Raw genomic sequence first — 17701 nt, forward strand, 5'->3', positions numbered from 1 at the left:
AGGCTAGGAATCAGAAATCAAAATGTCAGCAGGGCCGTGCTCCCACCAAATGCTCTAGGGAGGAATCCTTCCTTGCGCCTTCTGACTTGGCGGTGGTTGCCAGCTGTCCTTGGTGTTCCTTGGCTTGTGGTAATAGAACGTCAGCCTTTGCCTCTGTCTTCACGTGGCCATCTTCCCTCTGTGTGTGACTGTGTCCAAATTTCTCTCTACTCATAAGAGTACCAGTCACTGGATTACAATTCACCCTAATCCAGTAAGACTTCATCTTCATTTGATTACATCTGCCAAGACCCAATTTCCAAACATAGGTTCTGGGTGTATATGAATTTGGCCGGGGGAGGACACTGTTCAACCCAGCACAAGAGAGTTGAATAGAATGTCAAATATGAGATGATGTCAGATTTTAAAATGTTGGTGCACGCCATTTTGACATTTTGGACATGATCATTCTTTGTTGTCAGGAGGGCTATCCTATACCTTCCAGGATATTTAGCAGAATTCCTGATTTCTCCTTGATGCCAGTAACACACCTTATTCCCTGAGTTATAACAACTAAAAAAAACAGTTCCCAAACACTGCCAAACATCTGTGGAGGGGCAAAATTGCTGCTGCTGGAAAACCACTGGTATACAGCTATAAAATGGCATTTCTCAGAATTACAGCTTTTAAAAGAGTGCTGTTCTTTGGTTAGCACATTAGGTCTTCAACCCAACTGTACATAAACTACAAAAATAAATAAATATTAGGGTTGTCCCTGTTGTACCCACAGTGTTAACCCATCTGGGGAGATGCCAGCCTATCTCCTGAGAGGATTTTTCCATAGGTCAAAGATCAGACCTGTCTGGTTCACAACAGTATACCCAGGGTCTGGCACAATTTAATAATAATTATGATAATTATAGTCTTAACAACTATTGTTAAGTCCTCTGCTACTCTCTTCATTATCTCATTTACATAGTAAGTAAATGCTCAGTAAATATTTGTAGCCTGAATACTCTTGGCAAAACTGAATGTATGCATGAACATAAGCTCTGATTTCTGATATCCTAGGAGGAATAAAATAATATTTGCTAAAGAGATAGAATTCTTTCCATTGATTTTTTTCCTTTGGTGTGGGGAATTTTGATCATTATCTAAGCACTGATAGTGTGGCAGATAAAATTAGGACCTAATATTGAAGGATGCTGCCTATCTGCTCTCCTGTGTGAGAGCAGCATTTATTGTCATCCTTCTGGTCTGAGGATGCTGTGCTGAATTGGACAGCCATGGTCCTTGCCCTCCAGGAAATGTTCTCTGGAGTTGGGCTGCACCACAGCAAATGCTTAACTCTGTCAGCACATTAGTGTATTAGAGGCAACATGAAGATTTAAAGCATGGTTTGCTCTCCTCCAATGGCTTCTTCTTTCATATCAAGTTATCTCCTGGAAATTCTTATCTAACAGTCACTTATTTCTCTCTTTAGGACCACTGAAGCCAGAAATAACCGTCTCCTACATTGCTGTTGCAACAATATTCTTTAACAGTGGACTCTCATTAAATACAGAGGTACGTCACCTATGGGGCACATGAAAAGTGAGAGAAAAATTTAATTTGTGTTTGCTATTTTGAAATTTCAGATTCCTTTTGTAGGGTCATGTGTAGGTACAGTCTGAAGGTGTCACTATAGTAGAGGAGAACTTGGACGTCAGCAAAGGACTTGCGTTTTGTACCGGCATATTGCAGACACTGTATAATTGGACAGCGTGAAGCCTGAGGGTGTGGTTATAGTGGTTATGTTTTGAATATGGCAACTGAACTGAAACATCCACTTCAGGTCTTCCTCAGATGTGGTGGTCACTATAGGGGTGCCTGCTGTGGCACATTTGAGCCACTGAGGTTTAGTTAGCTTTCCATAACTTCTATGGATCATCTTTGGTTTCCAGGGCTCATGCTGTTCAAGTGATGCTTGTTATGTTATAACTTTTAGTTAAAATTTGTGTGTTTATTAGAAAAGTATAATTTTTGCCAGCATATCTAGTAAATATTAATGAATATTTTAAGAGAGATACTAGAATTTTTTATACTATGTCAATCTATCATGAAGACACGTAGGTAGTGTTATTTATTGATCCAAGTGTCACTGAACATGGGATTCCCTTAGAATGAAATCCAGACATTTTTACATCCAAGAGAAGAATGAGTAGAATTTGTCATTTTCTTTTGACTTATAATGAAAGCAAAAAAGAGGAGATAGTACCTATTTACTTTTGAAGAAATTACATTGAATTTTTAAAGTTGTCATTTTAAGATGCTTATTCTTATGTAGGTAGGGAAATCTTACTATGTAAGGATTTGGGTTTTGTTTTGTTTTGTTTTTTGGAAATGGCTTTAAAATTCTCTTTCAGCATTATGTCTTGCCTTTGTTTTCTTTTATTTTAAGTGTGCTTTGAATGAAGAATAAATTTAGTTACCTTGTTCTTTGACCGCCCTAGTAGCGACATGGAAAAAGCATGGCTTTATTAAATTTATGTATTCTGTAGTTATTAGGTTGGTATAAATCTTATGAATGGGGCATTTTTGATATAGATGGGATCCCTGTATAGTGGCTGATAAATTTTGTCTTGAAAATTCTAAATATTCTTGATCTTTTGAAAACTGATGTGGGACAGGATTTCCTAAGTACGTTAAATTCTAGTCTTTGTAAGTTATATTGATATAAAAGGACTGTGATTAGTGCTTAGTGGGCATAGGCTTTTTCTCAGGTCAACACCTGAGATCTACTATTGGTGCTCAAACATGGGGCCCAGTGATACAGGAAGATATTTGCCTCTCCTGTGGTGCTGGACTGATCTTCCGTGGAGGTCTTCCTGCTGGCCTTGGCTAATGCTCTTTGTGGAGCAGCTGCCTTACCCAAGTCCTCTACTTGGGACATTGCTCTAACTACGTCCCCTGGTGGCTGCTTAATGGCTACGGCTGTTATTTATGCCATGGGAAATCTGGCAAGACTTGAGTCTTTCGCTCCTTTAGCTTCTTACTTAATGCTATTCTGTAAAGCAGCCAACTTTGTGGGATGCCAGAGTTGAAGAAGGAAGAATGCCGTGCTTACTAGCATTTCTCTATGGACTGAATTCTTATGTTAGCACCTAGGAAACCTTCAGAGTCATCCAGCTAATTTGGATCTAATGATGAAATGCCTTGATCCTGTGCTTTATCGTGGTATCTAAGTAGCCATCAAAGCCACTTCCTCCATTAAAGGCCCTTTTCAAACTAATAACAACATTAAGTCATTTTCAAGATCCATTTAACTTAAGATGCCCTAGATTGCATCATTGTGTAAAGTTAAACTGTCTCTAAGCTCTGCTAATTTCCTGGGCAACCAAATAGTTGTAAGTTAGGAGGTAGCAATGTTCTTGTTACTTGTTTTCTACTTAATAACCTTAAATTAATTTCAACTGGGACTACTATTTTCGTATTCTATTAGGTTCTGGAATAGTGCATTTTTGCAAGTAGGAGACAGTAAGTTATTCTTAACTTGAGTTTATTTGAAAGCATTTACATTGGTCCTACTCAAGTTTGATTTATAGTGAACATTTCATGTAGTATTGATGTAATACCTTGATGTAATAATATGCATTCTAAAATTTCTTTTGTTAGTTTATTAAAATTATAAAGGATCTGTGTTAATACTTCATGTGAAAAAGACTTAATGCTTAATCTTCAGTTTTGTGACTGTTGATTTCTAGTTTGTAAAATACCTGTTGAAGTGGTTTCTAAAACCACTGCTGCAGTGAAATGAAACAGGTCACATTTGAAAGATATTTTATACTTAGTTAACTTCAAACCTACACTTGAGAAGATTTGTCACTTAGGCTGCGGCAGGACCCATCTCGTTTAAGCAAGTTCCTATCAAGAGCCTGTGGCTACCAGGCACTGCGTCCTTGGCACTTGTACTTGGCACTTGAGGACAGCAACAAAGATGAGCAGGAAGCTGAGGGCCTGGAGAGGGTCCCTGGTAGACCAGAATATACAGGGTTTTCCTTATTTTCCTAAACATTACTTTTTAAAGTCCCCTCAGCTTAGAAGTAAATATAGCACATTCTAAACCTGAAGCTCTTCTTGCTTGTTTCCAGCCCAGAGCTATGAGGCTGACCCCCAGAAAGCGAATCCAATAAAGGTCAGATAAGGGTTAGGAGGAAAATTGGTATGTAATGAAAATATCTCTACATCCCCAGTCAGAGCCCCTGATTTTAAGCAATTCTTGATGCTGTCAGTGCTATGCAATAGCTCTGGTATGTGGAGTGTCTCCTCAAGTTTATTTTAATGGAATTTGACCTGGATTACATGTGAATAAACAAAATGTCATGCAGAATCAACTTTTCAATTATTCATGATGTTATTTATTTGAGAAGGTGGCCCTAAATTCTACATGGTTATGTGTGGAATAATACTCTTTCGGATTTTTTAGTGTTTACTTGCTTTTTCTTCCCCAGTGTGATCTTATTTTATCTTTAAGGTTACATAAAGGTACAGAAAATATATAACATTGGGTTTTTGTAACGGTCTTGAGAATCTTTCTTAGGAACGCTTTCTGCCTGTTCTTTCCCTGTTGTTAAGAAGTCCCTGATAACCCAACGTAGTAGTCCCTTGTAATTCATTTTGCTGAGTTCTCTTCTGTTCCATTATTCTAATGCAAGGTCAGTTGTTTCTAATGGTCATTTATCAGGTCAGCTAGTATTTCCTAACTATATTTTATTTTTTATAATTTTTTTCTGATTATAAAAGTAGTATTTCTCCATTGTAGAAAGATTAGAAATAATAAAAATAACTGCTGTTAACATTTGTGTGTATTTTAGTTCTTTTTTTCCTAAACGTATTTTTCATATAAAGAATATTTTAAAAATATTTTTAAAATTATATATATACACATATAAATTTTATTTTTCTATGCGACATTGTATAATAGTAATTTTTCATGTGATCTAACATTTCATTTAATTTTTCTTTATTTGAAAATAAGATAATTTACATTTTATTTACTTTTGTGAAGATAAATAAAAAAAGTATGAAAGTATATATGATGAGAAATCTTTTCACCCATCTGCTAGATATCCAGCTCTCTTCTCTGGAGACAACAAATGTTAACAGTTTCTGTGTATCTTTCTGGAGCTATTTATGCAAAATACCTGTGTGTACTCCCCACCCCCATTGCCCCCACCTGTCAAACTGTGGTATTTTATACTATTTGTCACCTTACCTTATTTTACTCAAAACACATATCTTGGAGATTGTTTCACATCAGCACATGAAGAACTAACTCCCTATTTCTTTTTTTATGTTGAAAAATACTCCATTTTATGAATGTGTCGATAGATTTTCCTAGTCTTCTATTGATGGACATTTAGGTAACTTACAAGGTTTTGCTGTTATAAACATTCTGCAAAGGATAACCTAAAATATGTCATTTCCCACACTTGGGAGTATGTGTGAAGGATTAATTCCTCAAAGCGGAATTGCTCTGTAAGATGGTATGTGCAGTGTGAGCTGTGATAGATATTCCGAATGCTGAGAAAGGTGGCAGGTGCTCGGGAAGGATTTACTGACTGAAGGAATGAGTTGCTGGGTTTTTCTCCCTAGTTTGTGCCAATTGGCACACCTGTTGGTTAGGTAGGGAGAGACCCTGTATTCTGACATCCTCATCCACACAGTTTTAACATGGTTTCTAATAGCTCTTAATACTCTCTTTATTCCTTCAGTTATTTAGTTATTCTCCCACTTTTGGACATGTAAGTTATTTCCAGATGTTACTATATAGATAATGGCTGTGGTATCAGTGCTGTATATAAATGCTTATAACCACTTTTTATATCCTTGGGATAAATGCCTAGACATAAAATTTGGGGGTCCAAGAATATGAATTGTATTATAGTCCTTAATACATCTTCCCAAATTACTATTCAGAAAAGTTATACTGTTTTATATTCCTGTGAGAAGTGTATGCAAATGCATTCTGGCTAATCATTTTATGTTAATTTTTTAAAGATAAAAAAAATCCACTAATATTGGCTTGATATTTATAGAATGCCTCTGAGTATATTGGAGTGGGATTTGGTTTCAGGACTGCTGAGAATTGTTGGAACTTGCTGTTGCTCAAGTTTTCTCTGGGGTGAAACTTCTGATTCAGTGTCAGGATGGCTCTTCTTTTTTTTTTTTTTTTTTTTTTTGGCTCTAATCCATGGACCTATTTGTGGATTCTGGTCTGCCCAGTGCTTCCCAGTTGCCCTGCAGTAGACCCAGATTGCCAGATGTTCCGTAGATGCTGTTAGGGACCCATTGTGACCAAACTGGGACCGCTGTGTGTCTTCACACAGAGATGAATAGTAGGAGCTGAGGAGACAGGTCGCAGAAAGTGGTGATCAGTGAATAAGTCTGCATTAACCTACTGCTTATTAAACTATAAACTGGTGCTCATGACTGACGTGAACTAGGGGCTTGTGGGGGAAGCAGACACCAAAGGGTTGTGTTAACAACCAGTGAACCTCTGGCATCTTTGACTGTGCTTTACTGACTGCCTGCATGTTTTATGTCAGTTTTCTACCACTTCCTGGATTTCTTTTCTTTCCACTGAATAACCCCATAACTCTAAGAAATTCAAAGGCAGATGCTTGTTAGTTTATTCATATTTACTGGCGTATCCTTTTTTAGTTCTGAGACTCATATGTGCCTGGTTTGTTGTGTTTCACGCTAATCTTTTCCCTCCTGGGGCAGCGATGTGAGCTGGTGGAAGAAGCAGGCAGGCACAGATTTGAAAGCATGCCAGAAAGGGCGCTGACTCTGAGCATCACTGTCAACCTCAATTTCCTCGTCAGTAAAATGGGGATAATAATATCTTCCTAATGGGGTGGTTGTAAGAATTAAATGAGATAACATCCATAAAGTGGCAAGCTAAGAGCGTAGCATAGAGCTGCTATTCAGTAAGTGTTAATAAAGAAAACTAGTGAGTGGATGCTGGGGGAAAAGCCATTTTGAGTTGGAGAATATCACTGGGGAAAACATTTTTAAAAATTATGATTTGTGTGCAGATTTAGTAACATCTTGTTAGACTGAACCCTTCCTAAGTCTGGTGTAATGAATAGAGGTTGATTATCATATTTAATTAAAATACTAGTTCCTGCTAATTTTTAAACAAGAATTTGTCTTAGGGAGTTAAACATACACGTTTGTTTACAGTGTCAACAATTCTGAAATTTATACTAGTGTAAAGGGAGTTAGCTCAGTCCTGGTCCAGAATTTTACAAACCTGAATTGTGGGAGTATATTGTATTTGAATGAAATTAGAATGTTTCAGAAATTTTGTATAAAATGATTTATAATTATCATGAGTAACTTTTTTTCTTGAAGTCTGTTTCTTATGCAAATGCTTATAGATAAGAATTTCAGCTATGAAATAACTCCAAATTAATGGATATTAACTACACTTATTGCGATCATTTTCCAATATACATATGTATCAAATCATCATATTGTATACCTAGAACTAACAGAATTTTATATGTAATTATATCTCAATTAAAGCAGTCTCTCTCTTGAATAGTTTTCTTACCTTTGTTATTTTGTGTCCTTCATTTTCACAGGAGCTGACCAGTGCTTTGGTGCATTTAAAACTGCATCTTTTTATTCAGATCTTTACACTTGCATTCTTCCCAGCAGCAATATGGCTTTTTCTTCAGCTCTTATCGATCACACCCATCAATGAATGGCTTTTAAAAGGGTATGTTTAAATATTTTGAAGGGTCCACTTTCATTGGGGCATCTTTAGTGACATAGTTTCTGTGGCGACTGTATACAAAAGTGCTTATATGTGATACAAGGAAATAAAGACATTTTTAACTTTATTATTAATCTTTAAAATGATAATGTTTCATCAAGGAAGTTTATTAAAGAATTTTTAACAGTATCTTAAAATATACCCTCTTGCCTAATCTTAAGGTTTTAGGAGTGACAATTTTCTGTTGGGAGAAAAATGGAAGGTACTAGAGAATATAAGATCTGTGTGCATGTGTGTAATGTAGGCTGTCAATTGGGCGCTTTAACTTTTGCATCCTATACCTTTACCAAATGTATGCAGATACTAGCTGACTATAATATGTGCTTTTAAAATGTATAGGAAAGAAAAAATACATAGAAGGGACAAACATTTAGTTTTTCCCTTGTTCTGTTTTATGTTTGATAGGATAATTGAATTAACAGTAGATTTTTATTAGAATCTTTTCTCCAACTAAAAATGTTGCCATGTTTGTTAAAAGGATTGAATGGTTTTAAAAAATTATTTTGAAGTAGTTTAAAACTAACCACATTTTGGCATTATAGGAGAACAGCTAGAAACACTGAACTTAAAGCCTAAAGACTGCATTCTGATCCTGTCCCTAACTTGCTATGTAACTTGGAGGAGTTGTTTAATAGTCTTGAACCTCAGTTTCCCTGTTTATAAAATGAGGATAATCATACTTTTACTGCCTGCTTACTAATGATGTTGGGGATATCAACTGAGACCACTTACTCATTCATTTATTCAAGTCATCTGTTTAATTCCTACTATGTGCCAGGAATTATTATAGATATTGGAGAAACAACAGTGAACAAACTGGCAAATGCCAGTTAGCTTTGCATGCCAAGGAGACTCTAGGTGTGGCTGTCAATAAACAGGTAGATAGATGATCCAGATAGAGATAAGTGATGTGAAATAAAACTGTATGATCTGGCTGAAAGGTTGGGAGGGTAGGCTGGTGATTAATTTAGATTGCAGTATTCTGGGGACAGAATGTTCTAGGCAAAGGAAACAGAGTGTGTAAGGGCTGGGACAAGCCTGCTGTGTTCTAGCACCAGGAAAATGACAGTGATGGCCGCAGCCTGATGATTAGAGGATGAATAATATGAGTTGGAGTTGAAGGTAGGCGGGAGCCAGGTCATGCAGAGCCTTGTAGGCTACGGTAAATCATTCAGATTTTATTCTGAGAGCTGCAGGAAGCTACTGGAGGGATTTAAATGAAAGAGTATGTGGTCTGATTTCTGTTTGCAGATGATTCTTCTAGTTCATGTGTGGAGACTAGATAGGAGAAGGGCCGGAGAGAAAGCTGAGGCACCAGCTTGGAGGCTAGTGTCGTAAGGTAGCAGTGCAATAGAGAGATGGTGTATAGAGGATATGTTTTGTTTTGTTTTGTTTTATTTTTTTTTTTAGGATATATTTTAAATTTAGAGCTCTCAGAACCCATGGGTGGATAGGACGTAGAGAAAGAGAAGAAGAGGGAGGAATCAAGGATGATTTCTGGATTTGGAGTATGAGTCACTGGGTAATTGGTGGCACCGTTTCCTTAGCTGGAGAAAAATAGGTTAGGATGAGGTGGGGGAAATCAAGAGTGCTGTTTTGGCCAGATTGAGTTGGAGAGAATGAACATAAAATTTCACCAGAAAGCATGAAATGCCACATAAATATGATGACATCATTGTAGAGCAACAATGTATGACGTGTCTTAAGAGCTGGTATTTACTGAGTATCTGCCCCATATGGAGCACTCAGGAAATAGGAAGATATTAACTCATTTTCCTTGTATTCAGGGAACTTCCAATTTAGTTGGATGTGTATAGCAACCAATCAAAATGGGGCAGCGTGTGATTTGTTAGATGTGTGTTGTGATCAGTTAAAAGGTAAGAGATTCAGCAGGGGTTGTGTACTCCTAAAGCAGAAAATTAAAAAATGAGGCATTAGTGCGAGACAAAGATAAAAAACTTCCTAAAAAGGCCAGAGTTGCAGAAGATCGGAACTATTGGGTTGATGAGTTTGGGTTTGAATCTGTAGATAATGGAGGGTTCTTAAATGTGCTAAGCAAGAAGATGATATGCTAAAAAGTGGTCATTAAGGAAGATTATCTGGTAGCATTATATTGAGTATAGAGTAGAGCTTGTAATCTCAGTATGCTGAAAAGCACACAGATCTCACCTCAGGATATTAAACTTAAAAGAGCACAAAAGTAGACGACTTCACTTACTTTTTCTCCCTTCCCCTCCTCAGTTTGAGAATACACACTTAGTATGCTAGCTTGTGGGAGCTGCAGACTCCTACATTAGGATTCTGTTTAAGTCACCGAAATAAATTCTGAGCACATACTTTTTACCTTGATGTGTTAAAGGGAAGGAGCGAAGGTATAGAGACCATTCAGGAGGTGTTTGGAAATGTCTAGACTTGGGTGAAAAACATCTGAAGAGGGATGATGGCCACAGTCATGGAAAAGCATGGAAAGTTGGTTGTGGTGGTTGATTGGTTTATGAGGAGTAGGTGAAGCCACACTGAACTCCAAAGTTTCAAACTGCACCATTAGGGGAAAAAATGTCCCATTGATAGAAGTAGGTTAATTGAGAGGCAAAATGGATTTTTTAGAAAATATATAAATTCAAAATTAGATGTATTTAATGTGAAGCTGTAGTCATAGGCAGCTACACATTTGGGAATGGCGGTTAGGGCTAGAGATGTTAATTTGTAAGTATTCTGATAGATTCAGATTGGAAAATAAGATTGAGAAGAAGACAGGAGTAGCCAGCAAAAAACTAGAATGGCCTGGTTTAAAAGACAGGAGATAAATTAGAATGACGACATGTTATGGCAAACAAGAAAACAGTGCTTTGAGAAGCAGATGGGTCAGGGGAATGAATATAGGGAAAAGGATGTTGGATTTGGTGATTAGGAGATCACTGGTCACTTATAAGTTTGCTGCTTTTACTAGAAGGGGTGTAGTCAGATTCCAGGGGAGTAAAGGAGGATGAGCTGTAATGTCATGGAGGTGGGGCACAAGAATGAGCCATGATGAAAAAAGTCGGATTACATCTTGAGGAGGCAACAGTACTAATTTCGAGGTTAGTTACCTACATTTGTTTGTTGAATGTTCTGCCTCCTTGAAGTCAGGAATGACATCTTGTTCTTTTCTTTATACCCTTGTGTAGTATCCTCCCTATAGAAAGCATATGTATTCAGTGTATAGGTTAGTGATTTTTTTTCAATGTGTAGGTTAGAGAGAACGCTCCTTTGTACGTAGAAGGGAAGGGACCAGAAATGAGGGAAAGACTGAAAACGCTAGAAGGGTAGAAAATACCTAAGAGGACCTGTTCCTGGTATTGGTGGTAGGGAAGAGAGAAGGCAGGGAGGCTGGAGGAGGTGGCCTCAGTCAGTCTTTGCCCTTGGATTCCAGAATAAACGTTTAACCCTAAATAGGTGGCTTTGTGAGTTCAGTCATATTATTGAACTCCTTTCTTTAGTTTTCAGAAAAATGAGAATAATAATAGTATTTATCTTAAAGACTTGTAAAGAATAAATGAGTGAAGTGTCTAGGACAGTGTCTACAACAAATGATAAATACTCAGTGAGTATTAGTGCTGTTGATGGTGAGATGACAAGGAAGGCTCTGAGACTGGGAATTCATAATTGGACAGACTGCTTTACAGATCACTTGGGAAAATCAACCTTAAAAGAAGATCATATTGAAGTGAACTAAGCTGGAAATTCCATTTAAGGTTTTTTTCTTAAGTTGTCAGTCAAGGTTAATTAAAACTTTTGAGAACTAATATAAATTCATTGCATGAATATTAGACAATACATTATTACAAAATTGAATAAAAATCACTTGTGAGCCTACATTCAAAATACTAGCCAGATACTCTGTGTCCTTGAGTCCTGTGTGAAAACTTTCCACTTTAGCTAGGTCAGCCACTCACTGTCCCTAGAATGTATAAATGTCGAGTAAGGTGTTTATACTGTAAATACTTGGATTTACTATTCATAATTTCATTTGCTTATCATGCAATGTATTTTATATTCTAAACTAAGAGTATAGACTCCTTGTCATGATCTGGGGAGCATACACATAATTTAATAAAAATCAAATTTAGAATTTACTACAGGTTCTGAATCCAAGTTGTGTATAATTGTGTCATGCCTATTTTTATAATGATACTACAGCAAGACGAAAATGTCTCCTATGAGATGCAAGTTTGAGAATTGCTGTTTCACTGAAAGGAATCAGCAAATACAAGCTTGTGATTTGTTAAATACTCTTGAACTTTGGAAGAGGTTTTAAAGTTTTAATTTTCCAAAAGCCTTCCTACAAAAAAAAAAAAGGAAGGGAAAGATACTTGATAATAACTAAGATTATATCTGCTCCCCAAATGATTTACCATTTTGATTATCTTTCAATGACCACATTCACTGTAACTTGATTGTTTTTTGAATTGTACGAGTGTTTAAGTAATTTGAAAAATGAAAACACCCAGGCCCATGGAATGGAGTGAGAACTTCCCCGCACATTTGCATTATCTGCTAAGCCATGTTGCCTCAACAGAATTGTCTCATCTCAACAAGCGTGTGCGTCAATAAACAGACTCCTGTTTACAGTTACTCAGCTCTGCTCTTTTAGAATGAATGTAGCAAAAACTATTTATAACTGAAAAAAAAACCCTGCTTATAATTGCTTTTTCTTTTGTTTTTCAGTTTGCAGACAGTAGGTTGCATGCCTCCCCCCGTGTCCTCTGCAGTGATTTTAACCAAGGCGGTTGGTGGAAATGAGGTGAGTCATGGGGCTATAAATGAGTGCTTTGCTTTTATATTTTATTTTATTTTATTTTATTTTAATTTATTTTATTTTATTTTATTTTATTTAATTTTATTTTATTTTATTTTATTCATTTTATTTTATTTATGTCTAAGGAGTCATGTCACAAAAACGCGTAACTATAGCAGCTTATGATAGAAGTGGGTGGACTCATGTATTAGGATGATGCTAAAACTGATGATAATGAGTGGAATTTAGGATTTCAAAGAGAAGAGCAAGGGAGGTAAAATGAATAGAGATGATGATTTTTCTATCTCAGTGGGAAATTAGGAGACAGAGGACAAGGAATCCAAAGAAAAGGACTTTTACATCCAAGACACATGAACTGAGAGGACACCCGCTATGGCCATTCCTTTGTTCTTAAAAGAATTTAGGGCAGACTACGTTCATGGAAAAAGAGTCAGTATAAGTTTAATGGCAAGTGATCTTCAAGTGATAAAAAAAGGAGAAATGAGGCCAGATTTCTAAGATAAGTTCAAAGAAATTATCCAACTGCTAGGGGACTGTGGCAAAAGAAAAATGCTTGTGTATTCGAGATAGCGGTTGTCTATTTCAGGAGCTGCTTATAGGTGGTTCTTGGCCGAAAAGCCCTAAAACTTTGGACTCTGCTTTATAGTAGCTTATTCCTCCTTTTCTACTAATATGCCATCATTCAGAAAAGAATACTGTTGGATGAGGAAAGATATAAGGCGTTCTGACTGCAATTCATTCTCAGGATTTTGCTTTCTTCACATCTATTTTCATCATCATTCATTTTATTCATTCCAAAAATTTTTATTCAGCACCTGCTATGTTCTTTTTTAAAAAAGGTTTATTGACATATCATCAACATACAAAAACTGGACAAATTTCAGCAACTTAGCATTTTGACACATGTGTGTACCTGTGAAACCATCACCATGATTGAGACAGTGAGCATATCCATAACCCTCAAAAGGTTCCTTGTATGCCTTTGTCATCCCTCTCTGCTGTCTTAGCGTCCCTCTTCCCCAGGCAACCACTGACCTGTTTTCTGTCACTATCGGTTAGTTTACATTTTCTAAAGTTTTGTATGATAGAATCATGGAGCATGTACTCTGTTTTGTTTTTTTTTTCCTTTTCTGTCTTCTTTTACTCAGCATGATTATTTTGAGATTCACCTGTTGTGTGTATCAATAATTCAGTCCTTTTTATTGCTGAATAGTAGTATCTTGTATGGATTTGCCACAGTTTGATTATCCATTCACTTGTCGGTGGACATTTGGGCAGTTTCCACTTTGGGGCTATGGACATTGTGTACAAATCTCTAAGTGGACATATACTTTCATTTCTCTTGGGAATATGTAGTAGTGGGATGGCTGGATTATCTAATAGGTGTATGTTTTAGGGCCTTTCAACCAAGGGAAGAATCACCAATAAATACAAATCATCTATAAATAGCTTCTGGAGTGGACCATGCCTATCAATATACAAACACTCTTCTCTTTACCACGGGTGTATGTTTAACTTTTTAAGAAATTGCCCAAGTATTTTCCAAAGTGGTTGTACCATTTTACATTTTAAACATCAGCATGTGAGAATTCCAGTGTTCCACATCGCATGGTTGTGTCATTCTTTTAAATTGTAGCCATTCTGATATGTGCGTAGCAGTATCTCATTGTGTTTTTAATTTAATTTGCATTCCCTAGTGACTAGTAATGGTGAGCATGATTATCTTTTCATGTGCTTATTTAGTATCCATGTCTTTCTGGGGAAATGTCTATTAAAATTTTGCTTTTTTAAAAATTGGGTGTTTTGTTTTGTTACTGATGAACCTTGAGAGTTTTGTATGTACTGGATACAAGCCCTTCATCATATATATATATGCTTTGTAAGTATTTCTCCAAGTCTGTGGTTTGTCTTCTCATTTTGTTACCAGTGTCTTTTGAACAGCAGGATGATAGTAGAGGAAATAAAAGGTGGTTGGATTCTGTACATATTTTGAAGGCAAGGATGTGCTGCTGGATTGGATGTGGGATGTGAGAGAAAGAAAGACTTAAGGGTTTTTGACTGAACAGCTGAAAAGAAGGAGTTTGCTGAGATAGAAAAGAGGACTACATGAGAGCAGGTTTGGGGGTATTTAGTGTCGGTGGGCAAGGCTATACTGTGATAACTAAGAACTCCAAAATCTCAGTGTTTTGTTTAGCATTAAGGTTTATTGCCTGCTAATGGTACCTGTCCCGTGTGGTTCAGTGGGAGGGTCTTTGCCATCGCTAAGGAAGCCTGGTCGGTGGAGTCTCCATGTCTTGAAGGTACACCATCTAGATGGAACACAAGGCATTTTCAGTTGCCACAGCAGGGAAAGAGAGAGATTGGGGAATCACAAGTGTGCTTTTTGTTGTCCAGCCCAGAAGTGATACCTGGCACTTCTGCTCACATTAAATTGGCCACAGCAGGTTGTGTGGCCTCACCATGTGTTGTCATTCATGTGCCCTGAGGGAGAGGAGACCTGGACATTGACAAACACTTGTAATGTCAGCCATATTGATAAGATCAAGAGTTTCTGTTTTTTTTTTTTTTTTTTTTTTTTTGACATGTTAAGATGCCTACTACACATCCAAATGAAAATGTAAGCAAGCAGTTAGAGATACAGGGTTGAGAGTTCAGGGAGTGGCCTGAGACATAATTTAGAGAGTCATCAGTGAATAAATGGTGTTTAAAGCCAAGATTGGGTGAGATTCCTTAGGGAAAGAGCAGAGATAGAAAAGAGAAAAAGAGAAGAGTTTCAAGGACTGAGCCCTGGGATCCTCCACCATTAAGAGGTCAAGACACAGGAGTAACCAGGAAAGGCAATAGAGAGAACATAATTAATGAGACTGAGGGAAAAACAAGAGAGCATAGTATTCTGGAACCCAGGTGAAGAAGGTGTTTCAGGGAAGAGGGTGTGGTGAGCTGTGTCAGATTCTGCAGATATGAGTTGTGTAAGATGACTTCTGAGAATTGACATTGCATTAAGCTATATGAAGGTTACTGGTAACCCTGACGAGAGTGGTTTTGGTGGAACATAAGAGCAAAAGCTTGTTTGGAGTGAGTTCAAGGAAAACAGGGAGAGAGGAATTAGAGACAAGAAATATAGACCACTGTTTTGAAGTCCTTTGTGATAAAAGGGAGTAGAGAAATGGGGCTATCGTTAGAGAGAAATATGGGGTCAAGGTTTTTTTTTAATGCAGAAATGACAGCATGTTTCCATTATGATGGGAATCATGCAGTAGAGAGGGAGCTGTGGATTTAAGAGAGAGTGCTGGAGTCATTTGTTTGATCAAGTGGAAGGGAATGATAACGGGTTGTGTGAGCTTCAGTAGGAGCTGGGACTATTTATTCATAATAACGGGAGGGAAGGCCGAGTGTGTGGAAATAGGTCCATGTAGATGGGTCGAAGGGACACACATGGGAACTTTCTTCTGAAGATTTTATTTTTCTCAGTAGCTGAAAGCGATGAGGGGTTAGGTGCTTCATGTTTGAGATGAGAGGAGAGAATGTGGAATTGGCATCCAGCTGAGGAGAGTGAGTCACCTGGAGAGTGTGGTAGCGTTGATACAGGAAAAGGGGGCACGAGAGAATGGCCACGTCCCAGGTCTTGGTTGAGTCCCTGGGACACGCCCCCCCAAGTGAGGGTCTTTGGCTTCGCGCAGGAAAGAATTCAAGAGCGAGCCATGGTAGAGTAAAAGCAGGTTTATTCAGAGAGATGGACACTCCACAGACTCAGCATAGGCCATCTCAGAAGGCCAGAGAGGTCGTGAGGCGTGGCGCGGGTGTTTAGTTTAAAGTAAAATAGATACACGCTCCATAGACACGATGTAGTCTGTCTCAGAAGGGGAAGTGGCCACGAGGTGTGGGGGTTGTTAGTTTTTATGGGCTTGGTTGTTTCATATGCTAGCCAGTGGGAGGATTATTCCAGCTACTTTGGGGAAGGGGCTGGGATTCCCATGAATCGGGCCACCACCCACTTTTTGACCTTTGATGATTAGCCTCAGAACTGTCATGGCACCTGAGGGAATGCTATTTACCCTGCTAATATATTACAGTGAACGTATAATGAAGCTCAAGGCCTACTGCAAGTCAAGTGTCCCACCATCTTGGGGTTCAAAGTCTACTGGGAGTTGAATTTTCTGCCATCTTGGTGCTAATTGCTGTGTCATTCCTTTAGTGGCTGTGCCCTGCCCCCTTCCTTCCTGTCTCAGCATTGTCAGGCAGTACCAAGGACCCAGCTACGATCCAGCCATGCATCAAAGTGAAGCCAGGCGTCACGGGTGTGTGTTTTCTCTCTTTTTTCTCTGCTGAATTTAGCTTCTCGGTGTAGGAATGGAATTGTCAGATAGTTGGATTTAACCAGTGTTTCATTATGTCAAGTAATTATTTCAGTGGCCGCATTATTAGTGAGATAGAGAAGTTATCAGAGTTTTGGATTAGTGCCTGCTACGATTATCTTTCTATTGCCTTGAAAGAATTTGAGGAAAGAGTCTCTTTTGGTATATATGAGAGTAGTGTTGATTTGTTTAAAGGTGTCATTTCTTTCTTTCTTTCTGATGTGAGTCCCTTAAAACCCTTCTTGTTCTCAAATGACTTTTGGCAGAAGTTCAAAGGTCACTCATTTTCTTGACAGTAACATGTAGCATTTGAAAGTGTATCTACATGTTCATTCCCCAGTAGATATTTAAATGATTTTCATTAATGTTGCATGTTAACAATGTTGAATTTGTGAACATCTTTTTTGTTTTCTAACATCATTGGTCTAGTTCTTCAAGGGCTTATATTGTGCAACTTCATAACTGTCAAGCATTTTTGTAGTCCTGAGGAGTAAGATTCAGTTTTTTCATAAATATTGAAAATGGAGCTTCAGAAATGAAGCTTGCAAAGTCCAGTTTGGTCATATCTTCTAATGGGAAGTGAATAGGCTATTTTGTATTTATGTCAGATTATGGACAAAAATGCTCTGCAAGTAAAGATATTAGATTTTAAGTTTCGTGTTTTTCTAAAATAATAATTTAACTGAATATAGGTTTTTGTTGAAGTTAATGTAAAAGGGAAGACTGATCTTTTGGATAATATAT

General features: G+C 37.6%; 1 protein-coding gene across 3 annotated transcripts in view; it reads left to right on the forward strand.

The window, feature by feature from the left end:
• SLC10A7 (solute carrier family 10 member 7) overlaps positions 1 to 17701 on the forward strand; it is a 221951-nt gene that overhangs the window by 6035 nt on the left and 198215 nt on the right. For all 3 annotated transcript variants that reach the window (XM_010982654.3, XM_031465197.2, XM_064492030.1), the window contains exons 2-4: positions 1463 to 1545; positions 7611 to 7747; positions 12512 to 12587. In XM_010982654.3, the coding sequence (XP_010980956.2) occupies positions 1463 to 1545; positions 7611 to 7747; positions 12512 to 12587 (296 nt within the window). The remainder of the gene's footprint in view (positions 1 to 1462; positions 1546 to 7610; positions 7748 to 12511; positions 12588 to 17701) is intronic.

Source organism: Camelus dromedarius, chromosome 1 (assembly GCF_036321535.1).
Source record: "Camelus dromedarius isolate mCamDro1 chromosome 1, mCamDro1.pat, whole genome shotgun sequence".
Taxonomy (NCBI): Eukaryota; Metazoa; Chordata; class Mammalia; order Artiodactyla; family Camelidae; genus Camelus; species Camelus dromedarius.